At 33.0% G+C, this 15,205-nt stretch overlaps 6 protein-coding genes across 6 annotated transcripts; 3 read left to right on the forward strand and 3 right to left on the reverse strand. All coding sequences in view use genetic code 12, as the record gives it.

Annotated features, from left to right (window-relative positions):
* Positions 1-3,299: 3,299 nt before the first annotated feature.
* Positions 3,300-4,766, forward strand: OLE1 (stearoyl-CoA 9-desaturase; the record flags this gene model as incomplete). The annotated part of the gene is made up of 1 exon (XM_002551135.1): positions 3,300-4,766. One exon carries the CDS (start codon positions 3,300-3,302, stop codon positions 4,764-4,766), a length of 1,467 nt encoding a protein of 488 aa, XP_002551181.1.
* A 334-nt stretch (positions 4,767-5,100) lies between these two features.
* Positions 5,101-5,532, reverse strand: CTRG_05480 (uncharacterized protein; the record flags this gene model as incomplete). The annotated part of the gene is made up of 1 exon (XM_002551136.1): positions 5,101-5,532. The coding sequence occupies one exon, from the start codon at positions 5,530-5,532 to the stop codon at positions 5,101-5,103; it is 432 nt and encodes a 143-aa protein (XP_002551182.1).
* Positions 5,533-6,543: 1,011 nt separating this feature from the next.
* On the forward strand, positions 6,544-7,029 carry CTRG_05481 (uncharacterized protein; the record flags this gene model as incomplete). Its single annotated transcript, XM_002551137.1, has 1 exon — positions 6,544-7,029. One exon carries the CDS (start codon positions 6,544-6,546, stop codon positions 7,027-7,029), a length of 486 nt encoding a protein of 161 aa, XP_002551183.1.
* A 1,606-nt stretch (positions 7,030-8,635) lies between these two features.
* On the forward strand, positions 8,636-9,682 carry ADH2 (alcohol dehydrogenase; the record flags this gene model as incomplete). The annotated part of the gene is made up of 1 exon (XM_002551138.1): positions 8,636-9,682. The coding sequence occupies one exon, from the start codon at positions 8,636-8,638 to the stop codon at positions 9,680-9,682; it is 1,047 nt and encodes a 348-aa protein (XP_002551184.1).
* Positions 9,683-10,051: 369 nt separating this feature from the next.
* ERG1 (squalene monooxygenase) lies at positions 10,052-11,545 on the reverse strand (the record flags this gene model as incomplete). The annotated part of the gene is made up of 1 exon (XM_002551139.1): positions 10,052-11,545. The coding sequence occupies one exon, from the start codon at positions 11,543-11,545 to the stop codon at positions 10,052-10,054; it is 1,494 nt and encodes a 497-aa protein (XP_002551185.1).
* A 1,215-nt stretch (positions 11,546-12,760) lies between these two features.
* Positions 12,761-14,971, reverse strand: GCD6 (translation initiation factor eIF2B catalytic subunit epsilon; the record flags this gene model as incomplete). Its single annotated transcript, XM_002551140.1, has 1 exon — positions 12,761-14,971. One exon carries the CDS (start codon positions 14,969-14,971, stop codon positions 12,761-12,763), a length of 2,211 nt encoding a protein of 736 aa, XP_002551186.1.
* Positions 14,972-15,205: the final 234 nt, after the last annotated feature.

The raw sequence follows: 15,205 nt of genomic DNA on the forward strand, positions 1-15,205 counted from the left end.
TTATTGTTAATTTTTACATTGTTTCAGTTACAAAACTTATGAATCATGAAATTTCTCGAAGATGTTCGGGCTTTCAATAACAACGGTAACAATATAAGATGGGGTTTCATGTAACTTTATATAATTTATTCCCCAAGATTAGTTTCTTAATCTGATAACCATATTTTTTAAAACCATCAATAACCCCTTGAAATATTTTTCTTTCCAACTGTCTTGGCTTTCAACCTGTCATTATTTCAAAACTGACATCGGAATTAATGAACTTGATAGTTTTTGTAATTTATCTGTGTCTCTTTTTTTTTCTAGGCATTTAAAATCACCAGTACAGGCTCAAATCTAGTGGCCGGCTCTGCATTATTTTAGTTCGTAAGTTTCAAACAAATAATAGAAAACAAAATTGTTACTAGTGATATTTGAAGTGGGGGGTCCCTCCTACAGTATAGTTTTCATGAATTGAACCAATAAAATTCAGAACCGAAGTGCACAAAATGCGCAATAATTGATGCAGCAAAATTTTTTTCGCATTATGTTCAAAAATGACACAAATGTTGCTAAACCGTCAGGCTCCGCGCAACGACTTTAGCAATGCAAGGCGAATCCCGTCATCAAAATTAAAGATATTCAAGCCATGTAACTGGTTGGATTGTTACACTTCGTTCCTATTCTGGAGAAACAGTAAAGAAGTATAATCTAGTAACAAGGACTAAAAAGTTAAAACAGTCTATTACTAAAAGGTGAACAATTTTTTAACTGAGGTTATGAACGGATAAAGTAGGTGGAAACCAAGATTCTTTTTTGATAGTAGCTTTTATTAACCACGGTTGTCCTCCCTCCCCCCTTTGGTTGATTTTTTGTTCATACTATGTAGGAGCTAATAACCAATACAAAAAAAAAGTAACACCATTTCCTGTATTGTTTGCGTATGCATGTCTCTGATTGTTATCAGATAAATCAGTAACACCAACAGCTGGAAAACAAAAAAGCACTCTTCAAACTAAAAAAAAGTTCTTGGCGTTATAAGTGGGTATTTTTATTTTGTTATTTTGCATCAGCCAATAATGGCTTTGATATAGCTACGCGGTTAGCAATGGTAACTCTATGAGTCATTAAAGTTAGTCAAACAATCAGTTTGGGATGCCGATAGTTAACCAGTAAAGAGTAGTTGAGAAATTATAGGCCATAGGAGATTGAAACAAGCTGAGTGCTCCATCGACGATGGCTGATTTCATAATTAGTAGTACAATGCTGTGTTCTTTCAGAAAACTACTCTACGCCAATGATATTATGAGTTAAAACAATTTGCATTAGACTCGACGATTGTCAGATCAATTAATACCAAGGTCGTCTATTCGTAGTGTTTGATTCTGTATCCAGTAGTTATTTTACTATTAACGGTTCTTTATATACAACTTATTTGTGGTAATAAAATAGAGGTACAATAATAATACCAAATGAATATAGAATTAAGTTAGAAAATTAGTTAGATAGTTAGTTATATAAAAGCAGCTCATAAAATGTGTAGAATAAAGGGGGAAGTCGTCCATTTAAATAGACGACGGTAATAACCAACGGAGTCACAACCAAATGTAAATTGGTCGTGTAATTACTAAACCTCCAGGATCAAACAGTAATACATCACGCTTTGATTGTTCACGTGACTTTTGTTCTCCTGCACATAGTGTACCTGAATTAGCTCCACGATACGATTAACCAAAAAAGAAAAAAAAACTGGGGGGACCAGAAAAAAAAAAAGAGATCTGGATTCCATCTGCCCGGACTTCTGATACGACATACATTTTCATGATTAAAGTATCAACGCAAATTGAACATATTTCAAATGATGATAAGAGTATTTTGTTGGGGGAAAGTCAGTCTTTCAATATTGATCATGTATAATGTAGGTTTTTTAATTTTAAAATTGAACTAAAAAAACATGAAAAGTAAAAATCATTCGTTAATTCTTTATAAAATCTTAAAAAAATCTCGTTATCAACAAAGACATGCATTTGAAGAACATAATTATGATTTACTATCGTTTATTGTTCTTTTTGACCTTTCATGTGAAATTACAGAATCCAAAAAATAAACGTTTTGACGTGATTGCAATTGTGATAAATCTACGTATCCTGAACCTAGATTATCTTTATAGAAGCGAAATTATCTATATTCTATACTAGTCCGTTTCTGTACCTACGAGGGTTGTAAGCCTAACGTTCATGATAACAGATAGTGGAATTATAAAAATACTGGCGCTATCGCGGAATTCCTTAAAAAGGCAATCAAATTATGACTTGCTGTTTTTCTTTCTTTTTTTTTTTCTCTCTCCTTTTCTACCTGCATTGTCTTACTTTTTTTTCTTAAAAAGCATCTCACATCTTTGCTTTCAATATCCCTTAAAAATGACTCCCTGTTAAACTATGACAAGTATTATCAGAAGAAGATCTCAACCATGACAAAAAAATATATGTGGAAAAGAAATAAATAAAAAATTGGTCAAGACACGTATTTTCCGAGAGTTCCTTTGAAACGAAAGATATGAACCGAGCAATTGAACGGCAGAGGTTTATTATACAAAGAAGAATTCATTTTCATATTTTGTTGGTTTTCAATCAGATGTGGGAGATATCCAACTTAAAATGATGAATAACGAGTAATGAAGCCAGGATTGAAAATCATACATTAGAATTATAGAAATGAAAAATAAAATAAAATAAAATAAAAAAAAAAAATTTTGTTGACCACACAAAATCCTACACACCACTTTAATTTCTCCGCCGATTAAACCAAAGAATTTATACTTTAACTAAGATTCAAGCAAGGGGTTGTCTTATTTTTTTTGTTTTTGGTATAATTTCCATGCGGTTTCATAAGGTGATTTCTTTCAATTGTATGATGTTTGATTTGCTTTATTATTATGTTTTGCATACGGTTGGAACTTTACCAACAAACGGGTGAAAATGAATAAGCATGCCCGTGTCCTGCATAGAGTACTTTTGTTAGCACTCAACAAAAGTTTTTTTTGGGTATTTGGCAGCAGCGTTAAAATTAAAAAAAAAAGAAATTTTCTTATTCTTCTATGTGAAAATCTCCTTTCATTATATTATTGGTAGCTGTAGTATAATTGTTAGATAATATATAAAGATTAAAGTAATTCTCTTAGATTTTTTTATTCTTATTTTATTGTATATTCTTTTTCCTTTCTTTATCTATTATCTCATTCTTTTTTTGTTAGATATATTTATATATATATATTCTTCTCCCCTTTACCTCAATAGATCAATTCAAGGAGTTATAGAAAGATGACTACTACAATCGAAGAACAAGTTGAGATCGTCGACATCACCAAATTGAACGCCATTGCCGCTGGGACAAACAAGAAAATCCCAAGAGTTGTGGCCGCAGGTTTGGGTGGTAAATTAATGGGTACTGCCGACTTGGTCAAGGTCTCTGCCGAAGATATCACTAAGGATTCCATGGAATCATTAGCCGAAAAGGATGCTAGAGAAAAGGCTAAATATGCCAACAAAAAACATATTTCAGAAGAACCTTGGACTTTGAGTAACTTCACCCAAAAAATCAATTGGCTTAATATGATTTTGGTTGTCTTCATTCCAGCTTATGGTTTGTACAATGCTTTCTACTACCCACCACCAATCAAGACTTTGGTTTTGGCTTTTGTCATGTATGTTTTTGCTGGTGTTTCTATCACCGCCGGTTACCATCGTTTATGGTCCCATAAATCTTATGATGCTGCTTTGCCAGCCAGATTATTCTTTGCCTTTTTCGGTGCCAGTGCCATTGAAGGTTCTATCAAATGGTGGGGTCACTCTCACAGAATCCACCACAGATACACCGATACTTCAAGAGACCCATACGATGCCAGAAGAGGTTTCTGGTTCTCCCACATGGGTTGGATGTTAACCAAGGCTCATCCAAAGAACAGAGCTAGAGCTGATATTTCTGATTTGGTTGCCGACTGGGTCGTTACTTTCCAACACAGACACTATTTGTTAATTATGGTTTTTGCTGCTTTTATCTTCCCATCATTGGTTGCTGGTTTATTCTGGGGTGATTACTGGGGTGGTTTCATCTACGCTGGTATCTTGAAATCTTTCTTTACCCAACAAGCTACTTTCTGTGTCAACTCCTTGGCCCATTGGATCGGTGTCCAACCATTTGATGACAGAAGAACTCCACGTGACCATGTCTTGACTGCTTTTGTTACTTTTGGTGAAGGTTACCACAATTTCCATCATGAATTCCCAAGTGATTACAGAAACGCTTTGAAATGGTACCAATACGACCCAACCAAAGTTACCATCTATATGATGTCTAAAGTTGGTTTGGCCTGGAACTTGAAGAAATTTTCTCAAAACGCCATTGAACAAGGTTTGTTGCAACAACAACAAAAGAAATTAGACAGAATGAGAAACAAGTTGAACTGGGGTTCTAAAGTTGATGAATTGCCAGTATGGACTAGAGAAGAATTCAATGAAAGAGCTAAACTGGAAGGTTTGATTATCATTTCCGGTATTATTCACAATGTCAAAGCATTCATCAAAGAACATCCAGGTGGTCAAGCCGTTGTTAGAGCTTCTTTAGGTAAAGATGCCACCAAGGCCTTCAGTGGTGCTGTCTATGCTCATTCCAATGCTGCTCATAACTTGCTTGCAACTATGAGAGTTGCTGTGGTGAAAGATGGTGACATTAACACCAACACTTTTGATGTTCAACAAGAATTGATGGCAAAGGAAAAACAATCATGATGGGTTTTTTGTTTATTATTATTTGGTTAAATTGATTTAGTTTCTTTTTTGATTCATTTTATTATATCATATATATATATATATTATTTATATTATTTATATTAGATTTGTATAGGGGAGTTTGTTTTTTATCATATAGTAAAAAAATTAGTATTATGTTTTATGTTTTAATTTTGACTATCGGAAAGTTTAGGATGGAGAACACGGTAGTTAACGGGGATTTTCATTTTTGATCACCTGACATGTCTCCAATGGAACACATTGTTAATTAGTGCGTGTCCCAAGTGTTGCCATGGACTTTGAAAAGAAGAAAAAAAAAGTGTGTGTCACAATTTTACACGAGATTTGACAAACCCCGAATATGTACAGAGAATAATTGAATCCAACAAGACTGCACCATCAATAAACGGTTAAAGTATTTTCGAACTCTCTCGCAGTATTCTACATAAACATGATCGACATGTGGGGTTGTCGAGAGAAAGAGGATAGGCTGTAGGGGCATTACAGACCAAAATAGAATTTTTCCTTTTTTCATTTTTTTGGAATTCAACAGACAATTCGAGAGAGAGAAAAAAAAAATCGTACCACATTTGCGTGAAATCAACCCATTAGACATGCGAAAACACATGTTCTCCCTTTTTTTTTTTTGCACCCACTCTCTCACACACATATTTTCTATGCAATTAACATTACAGAAATCTGCTGATTCACACAACAAGATGCAGAATAACTCCGTAAAGTCTCGGTGTCGAAGTTTTGAATTCATAGTCACATTTTATTTTTATTTTTTTTTTGCGACAAGAGATTGTCTTTATCCAATTAAATTTAATCTAAATAGTTATATGGAGGGGAGAGGGAGTTTGAAGTTTTTTGGGTTTTTCCTCTATTTACTTTAGTATAAATAGAGAGTAATAATATCGGATTTTCTATCTTTTATATTTAGATTTATATTTTTTTTAGATTGTTTCTCTTTTTATATCTATCATCTATCACATTTGCTTGTCTCGTTCACTTTATTATAACTATTCAATAATGACTCCAACTGCTATTAGATTATCACAACAATTCAAAATTGTTCCACAATACAAATATTTTGTTCGTCGTATCCCACATTTTGCTACTTGGGCCACTGGTATTGCAATTTTCTTTGGATGGCCACATGTTTGGGTTGAAAGTAGTAACAAATTAGCTAATGCTCCAGATACCAACCATCAATTCTTTACTTAAATTTGGATTTAATGTTTTGATTTATATTTGCATTGTGTTATCCTTCCATTCTATTTAATTCTTTATTCATTGCTCGAGCAAGAAAACTATATATATATATATATATATAATATAATATAAACACGGTTATTAGTTTGTCTTTTTAACAATTTATTATCATTTGACTTGTATGAAATATCTACGGGAATATGTCTATAAAACAAGACAAGCACCCATTTCATTCAAATAAAAACGTATCACTTCTCAATTTTATCCTTCTATTTGTCTCACAACTACAAGAGTATACTTCATAGAGGAGTATACTTACACGTACTATAGTTATCTGTTCTAGGACTTCTAGTATAAAATAAAAAAAGAGTCGTGCACATCATGACAATTTGATTCAATTTTTTTTTTTTTTTTTATGACCAGCATAATGAAAGTTTTACTATCAAGAGAGAGAGAGAGAGAGCGTGGTGGTTGATAAAATTTAAAATTTTCTGAATGATTATTAACCGATACCATCCGATATTAGATACTATCATTAGCATAACTTTCGTATCTTATACAAATGTCAAAACCATTTCAACCAATCAGTGATGTTATCAATACATCATCATCATCATCATCAAAACATAAAACACAATCATTTAATGAGATTTATGGAGAACCAGAAAATTTTCTTGAAATTGAAGTACGAAATCCTTTAACTCATGGATATGGACTGAATTTATTTACAGATTATGAGATTGTTTGTAGAACAAACATTCCAGCATTTAAAAAGAGAAATAGTAAAGTTAGAAGAAGATATAGTGATTTTGTTGCATTTAAAAAGATATTAGAAAATGAAACAACTCGTGTAATAATACCTTCATTGCCAGGAAAGATTTATTTAAATCTGAATAAATTTAATGATTTGAATATTGAAAAAAGAAGACAAGGATTAGAAAAATTTCTAGTGATTGTTAGTGGCCATCCTTTATTACAAACAGGTTCTAAATCTTTAATTGAATTTATTCAAAATGAAAAATGGGATCCAAAACAATTTGTATATTGATAATGGATTTGATTTTTTTTTTTTTTTTGCTTTTTTGTTTTTTAGTTCTCTCCTATTCTTTTATTTTTTTTTTCTTATTCAGGGACGTCAATATCCATACTGATTTTTACAGAGTATTCAAATCGGTAATTAGTTATGTAGGACATTGTTGTTAGATCCTTAATACACATCATACTGTTTTCTTCAGTATATTTATGTGGGGGAATTTAGTAATAATAATAAAAAATAGAGAGCGAGTTGGGACAATAGATATTTCAATGTCATGTCAGATGGATGTTGGGTTTGTCTTTTTCTCTCCACATTTCAAAAATTCAGTTAAACTCCGATGATGATGTTTCAAACCTATTCGGTATTCATTGATTCATCATATTCTTTTTGATCAATGATGTCTGGTTATAAGTTTCCATTTTGTGAGAAGTATTTTGTTGAAGAGTGGGGTATTCTCAACTGGATTCCAAGGAACTCAAGGGCTTTAAGAAACGGTTTGTGCACGCACGGTATTTAGAACACTTTAAGAGCGGTAGCAAGATCACCAAATACCGAACAGACAACAATAGGCGGACTTCACATTCTGGTTTCTCATTGGCTCATGATCGTCACAAATTAGTATTTGTTGAATAGGTGAAGTGATTTTTCTTTTTTTCTTTTTTCCAAAGTTCTAATCACCTGATTGGTTCTACCCAAAAATCAAAAAGGAAATGTAACGGAAATATTTCAACTTACGAGCAAATTTTTCTCCAGTGAAATTTTACGTTGATCACTACCCGCCCACACACACACACAAACTCATACCTACATACATACATACATACATACGTACACACTTTTATTTTTGGAACCCACATGTTTTTTGTCTGCAAAAAAAGTATAAAAAAATGAATTGTAACTATATCGTACTTGTACATCCCCTCTACCCTTATACAGCAGAAACTTCGGTGTCAATTAAACAAATTGTAACAATAATTCAATTGAGTTATTGAATGAAAAAGCTTACACGTTTCAATTCCTGCTTCTTCTTCTAAGATTAAGATTATGAGTATGATTATGAGTATGAGTATTATTATTTTATGCGGAGAAACAATTTTTAATAATTAACACTGCATAATACATTAAACACTAAATACATTAAACACTAAACACCTCAAAAAAACAATTCACAAATTACGCCCCACTTCATCGAATTACTCAAAAAAAAAATCCCCCTTTTTGCATCTAATTCCTTATGTGTATTTTTACTCTTCATTGTTTTGTTGAGTGGAAAATGGATTCGAATAAGAAACAATTTTATTATTTTATTTTTATTTTATTTTTTGACCGTCACTCTCTTGGCCTTCTATACTCCGAGAAAATTGTTTTGCTTATCACCCTAACAATAAAGAAGAGGAGACAATTGAAAATCCCATTGGAATATAAATAGCCCCCCTTAATCCTACTTCAACTGAATCTTTTTTATTTATTTATTTTTATTCTTTCTTTCTTTCTTTCTTTTATTATTACAAATCAACAAGATAGATCAATCCTTTCAGAGATTTATTTATTTATAACAAACAAACAACTTCGAATCCTCAATTAACTTCAAATCTTTTTTTTATTATTATTATTAAAAATGTCTATTCCAACTACTCAAAAAGCTGTTATCTTTGAAACCAACGGTGGTAAATTAGAATACAAAGATATTCCAGTTCCAAAGCCAAAACCAAATGAATTGTTAATCAATGTTAAATACTCTGGTGTTTGTCACACTGATTTACACGCCTGGAAAGGTGATTGGCCATTGGACACCAAATTACCATTGGTTGGTGGTCATGAAGGTGCTGGTGTTGTTGTTGCCATGGGTGACAATGTTAAAGGTTGGAAAGTTGGTGATTTTGCTGGTATTAAATGGTTGAATGGTTCTTGTATGAATTGTGAATATTGTCAACAAGGTGCTGAACCAAATTGTGCTGAAGCTGATTTGTCTGGTTACACCCATGATGGTTCTTTCCAACAATATGCTACTGCTGATGCTGTTCAAGCTGCTAGAATTCCAGCTGGTACTGATTTAGCTAATGTTGCTCCAATTTTATGTGCTGGTGTCACTGTTTATAAAGCTTTGAAAACCGCTGATTTACAACCAGGTCAATGGGTTGCTATTTCTGGTGCCGCTGGTGGTTTGGGTTCTTTGGCTGTTCAATACGCTAAAGCCATGGGTTACAGAGTTGTTGCCATTGATGGTGGTGATGATAAAGGTGAATTTGTTAAATCTTTGGGTGCTGAAGTTTTCATTGATTTCCTTAAAGATAAAGATATTGTTGCTGCTGTTAAAAAGGCTACTGATGGTGGTCCACATGGTGCTATCAATGTTTCTATCTCTGAAAAAGCCATTAATCAATCTGTTGATTACGTTAGAACTTTAGGTAAAGTTGTTTTGGTCGGGTTACCAGCTGGATCTAAAGTTTCTGCTCCAGTCTTTGATTCTGTTGTTAAATCTATCCAAATCAAAGGTTCTTATGTCGGTAACAGAAAAGATACCGCTGAAGCTGTTGATTTCTTCTCAAGAGGTTTGATCAAATGTCCAATCAAGATTGTTGGTTTGAGTGAATTACCAGAAGTCTACAAATTGATGGAAGAAGGTAAGATCTTGGGTAGATACGTCTTGGACAATTCTAAATAATTGTGCATACTTTTTAACAAAAGCAAAAGAGTTTGATACTTTTTGTTCTTAAAAAAAATTATAATTATTATTAACAGCAAAGCTTACTTGATATTTTTACATTTATTATTATCATTTTTTTTTTTTTATTTTATCTGTGTTTATTTTATTTTCAAGTAAGTAGAAGTCTATTGATATTTTTTGTTGATCAATGAATGATGAATTTAAGTGTTTCTTCTTTGTGACTGTTTAATTGAGGCGACATTGTGTCAAGATGTTGCATATAATCCAACTCTATTACATAAAATCAACTCTATTGCCTATAATTACATATATATATATATATTGAATGTGTATAAAAGTCAAGAAGTAGAAGTAGAAAAGTATAATCTATTGCACTATTTCTTTCCACAAGTATGGGGTAAATACGATAACGGCAGTAAATAATGCATCAAAAGCTTCAACTAATGCAATTGGAAATCCAGCCAATCCTCTGTTCACAAAATTAATATAAATTGCATAAAATGCAACACTAAAGAAATGGTTAAACAACAACATTGGGAATGGTAACATACCACATAATAACCCAATTGGTCCATTAACACATTCACCACCTCTTTCAAAATATCTGAAACAACCATTTTGTAAAATCTTTAATGATTTTTTATCAGCAGCAAATAATGAATATAATGCAATGGATAAAGTATTAATAACAGCATCCAAATTCTTTCTCTTTCTATGGAAAACCTTCATTCTTTGAGCAATTAATTGGTGATCACCCAAATCCGGAACATATTTAGGATGTAATAATTTGGCCAACAATACACTATCATTCAAACCAACAGTCATACCACCACCAGTCAAAGGATGTCTCATGTTCAAAGAGTCACCCAATAAGATAAACCCAAGATGGTTTTCACTGCCTTGTTTCATGGCAGAAAGGTATTGATTTGGCATGATTCTGAATTTTCTTTCTTCTAATGCAACTTTGAATGCTGGAAGTGTTTCCTTTGGAACAATTGGCAAGACTTGGTCTCTTAAATATGTGTAAACTTCATCATTAGCAGATGATGGTGGTTTTGTGGAAGCAAAAGCACACAAGACACGAGTTTCATTTGGAGAAACAGGATAAATCAAAACTGGGGAATGGTCTCCCAATAAGACATGACCTTTTCCTTCCATTGGTAAAACTGCATCTTTTAAATATAACCCAATGAAATAAGAACCAATAGTAGGAACATTATCTTGACTCAATTCTTTTCTGAATTTGGAATAGATACCATCACAACTGATGACTAATTTGGCATGGTATTCAACAACTTCGTCTTTTTCTTTAGCTTGAACACCAATAACAATATTTGGATCAAATGGATCACGCAAGACTTTAGTAACGGTTGCTTCAACAGCAGTAACATTTGGTTCATCACGACAAATTTGTCTCAAATTCATAAGGAAATCACCATGGTGGAAAGCAACACCACGAACTCTTTCATCTTTATCCCAAGCATCGATATCAAGGGTAGAATCACTATCAACTTTATCATTTTCTCCATCAACAACATCAGGAACTGGTTTCATAGGATTAGTGATGTTGGCATCTTTTTTCAATGGGTATGGGATAGTAACAGTTTCATTGTGATATTTAATATAATAACCAGTACAATTAACAGCTCTGATATTATTAATGGATTTAACCATACCTAATTCTCTCAAGGCTTTAATACCTGCTGGTTGCATCAATTCACCAACAATTCTATCTGGCTTGGACCAATCTCTTTCCAAAATCAATACTTTACGACCTTGTCTGGCTAAGGCAGTAGCGATGGTTGGACCGATGACACCGGCCCCAATAACAATAGCATCATAATGAGTGGAAGTTGTCATAGTGACTTGATTCTAATAATAAACTAGGAAAAGGGAATTACTTCTGTTGAACAAAAAATAAAAAAAAAAAGTCTAGTAATAACCAGGAACAGGGAAGGAGGGGGACTTGTTGAAAGTTGTGTTATTCTTTGTTTAAAATAATGAAAAATTCAAAAAAAAAAAAAAAAAAGAAAAAGCAATAAGGGAAATGATGATAGAAGAGGCTGGAAATAGGTCCCTATTTATATTCTTTAATGGTCTTAGATATCACCAAAATGAATATTCATATAATTAAAAGAGAAATTTTTTTTATTTTTTCAAATCACCTTATGAATAAACAAGATGGAAAGAAGAAAAAAAAAAAATCAGGTTGATTATGTATTGTATTATAGTGGGTGCATTATTTTTAACTTCATTGTGTGTGGTCGCATTAAACGTAACAAAACGATGCCATATTTCTTTTTTTTTTTTTTGCTCTCTCCGTAACACGCGCACGCGGACTCTCTGTCTCTTCGCTTCGTATAAACAGGGAACGACGAGACACGCACTTTAACAGAAAGACGTTGTTGTCAATATGGGTCCTTTCCTTTGCTGGTCTTTTAGTGTTTATCATGTACAGTAAAAGCATGTTTACCGTTGCATATACAATCAACAATCAGAGCCCTATTCGTACACAATTCCCATACGTTTCATTGGCTCAGAGAGAAATGGCTTCTACACACACACACTCACACATCATACCATCGTATACTTCCCAATTATGTACTTATTCAATTATACTTTAATCATGACCCATCCTCGCCCCTATTATCCTTCTGGTATGAAAGACAAACGATCGATCGATCAATCAATCAATCATGAGAACTGCGCCCATATCAACAGCAGATATCAAACACATGTATCATCATCATCAACATCATCAGCCTTACGATACGACAGTTGATTAATACATCCTTCTCTGTTTCTGTAGTAAAATTTGTGTTTAAATTTGCATGTGATTTTTTTTTTCGTCCTCATTACGTAATACGATTCTGCTAAACGATGAGGACCCGTATGTAAAAATTAAAACATAGAAAGCAAAAAATTAAAAAAATGGCGTGTGGCTGTAAAAGCCGTTTTTTTTAAAAATTGTGTTATTACAACCACAGAGAGAGACACATAATGACAGCTTGACAGTTACTTGTTATTTACTATTATTATTACTATTATTATTAAAGACATCTCCTATCTATTGATCTATTCACTATCGTCTTCATCATCGTCACTTTCCTCCTCATCAGCTTCCTCCAACCATGTGATAAATTTGGTTGTTAAAGTTCTAACTTCTGAATCTTCTCCTTGATTCCACCATGCCAAAATATTGTCTTCTTCAACCACATCCAAGTCGTACAAGGTCTTTACGGCAAGAAACAAAATGACTTGATTATACGACTTATCCAATACGCTGATCTTGCTTTCTAAAATGTTCAATAAATCAATTTCTTCTTCTGGACTGAAAACTTGTCTTTTAAACATGGATCCCCATCTGTTAAATATCTTGGTAGCTGCTTCTTGTGGTTTTAATGTATCAGTGGCTATGAAATCAACTATTTTATTTATCAAAGCTTCTGTGGTAACACTTCTAACTTCGTGGTAAGTGACATTCATCGACATTCTTAAAGTGTTCAATTCTAGCAATGCAGTATCTATATCATGATTGTTTTCAATTGCACGGTTAACAGTTGCGTAACCTTCTTTAGCAAAATCTTCTTCTTCATCTTCTTCAAATTCACTGTCAAATGGACCGGCTCCACTTTCACTAACCATTGAGTTGGTTGAATGTCTACGTTTATGTTTGCTCGACTTTGTTCTCTTGTTTGTAACTGAAGCAATGGATTCGTCTGAAAAGTTCAAGGTCTTCATTTGGTAAATTATACCTGAATAGTTATCACCACCGATAGATTCGTCTTCATAACTATCACTTTCAACATCTGATTCATAAACATATCCTTTACCATCTTCTCCAACCAAATCAACATCTTTAACGGCTAATGAAGGGATTTGCGATTTACCGGCAGTACCTTCTTCTTCGTCACTATCACTATCACTATCATCACCAAAATTGCCATCGAATGCATCACAAGCAACAATTGGATTCTCGGCTATTTTCACGTTGTTTGGAATGATCTTATCATCACCAATAACCACATTGAATCCAATAACGGATCCAGAAGATAATGTTACATTCTTTCCAATGATGGCATCAGCAGCAACAATGGTATAGTTCAAAACACAATTATCCTTAATAACAGCATTGTCCCAAATATATGAATTTTCAATAATCACATTATCTCCAATGGTACAATTTCTACCAACAACTGATTTTTTAATAGATGTAGCTTCACCAACCTTGGAGTTTCTACCAATTGAAGTTGAGTTACCAATCTTACAGGATTGTGCCAATACAATCTTGTCTTCTTTGTAGATGTTATTTAGTTCATAAGAGTATGAGCTTCCATCCACAAGATTTGAATCAAGAACCAATGGATAACACCATCTGGCTAAGATATCTTGAGAGACAGCATCATATGTACCCCAACTCTCGACTCTGGCTGCGTATTCAGAGCTTTCTTTGCTAATATATGCGTAAATTGTTTTCTTTAATAAATCAGAAGTCAAAACACCTTTAACAAAATCACTTCTTAAATATTGGTAATCAAAATTTTCCTGGAAAATTTGTGGAACATGAGGTGAACAAATATCAACGTGACAATCAATCAAATCGTTTCTAATCATAATATCACCGGTGATGTCTTCCAAAAGTTCTGGATCCATACTGATGCTAGTTTTCTTACCATCAACTGGTGGGATTCTTTGATAGTAGAAACATCTGTTGGTTTCTTTATCCAATACAAATGTTGCTGGGTCGACTTGTGATCTAGTTCTATGCAATGGAGATGCTTGATTTAAAACCATGGTGAGAATATGATCCTTATCTTGAGCCTTCTTTTGTTTATGGAATTGCATAACTTTGTTAAAATCTATATTTGTTACAACATCACCAGAAACTAATAAGAAATCTCCTGTAATTAATCCTCGATTATCCAAATCTCTCATGGCATCACCAACAGATCTTGATTCAACAGACATTACTGTAGTAACAGTGAATGGAGAATGAGAACTGACCCATTTAGAATTTTCAATATATTCTTGAACTTGGTCTGCATGTGCTGAACACATAAGAAATACTTCATTAACTCCTGAAGTGGCTAAAAATTCCAAAGTATATTCAATTAATGGTACATTTGCCAATGGTAAAAGACATCTTGGATGTACTGCAGTTAATGGCATGAATCTTGTTTCAAAAGAGTCAGTTAAGACAATTGCTTGAAATCTTTCATCAATTAAATCCTTCAGTTTCTTTGACTTGGACTGAGAAGCAGTCTGTTTCTTTGATTTAGGAGCCATGACTGCTATTAAGTTGTATTGAATAAAGAGAGAGTATGTGTAAAGAGTGTACAATGAAAAAAAAAGTAGAAAAAAATTTTTAAATTTTTTTTTTTTTCTTCCTTCTTCTTAATTCTACTGATTTGTTTGAACTACACGCACACCATAGTTAAATTCGTAGCATTAAAAATTTATGTATTTGTCATGAAATGAAGATAGTAATAATAAATACTATAGATGTAATATAAAGCGAGG

Source organism: Candida tropicalis (genome assembly GCF_000006335.3).
Source record: "Candida tropicalis MYA-3404 genomic scaffold supercont3.8, whole genome shotgun sequence".
NCBI classification, from domain to species: domain Eukaryota; kingdom Fungi; phylum Ascomycota; class Pichiomycetes; order Serinales; family Debaryomycetaceae; genus Candida; species Candida tropicalis.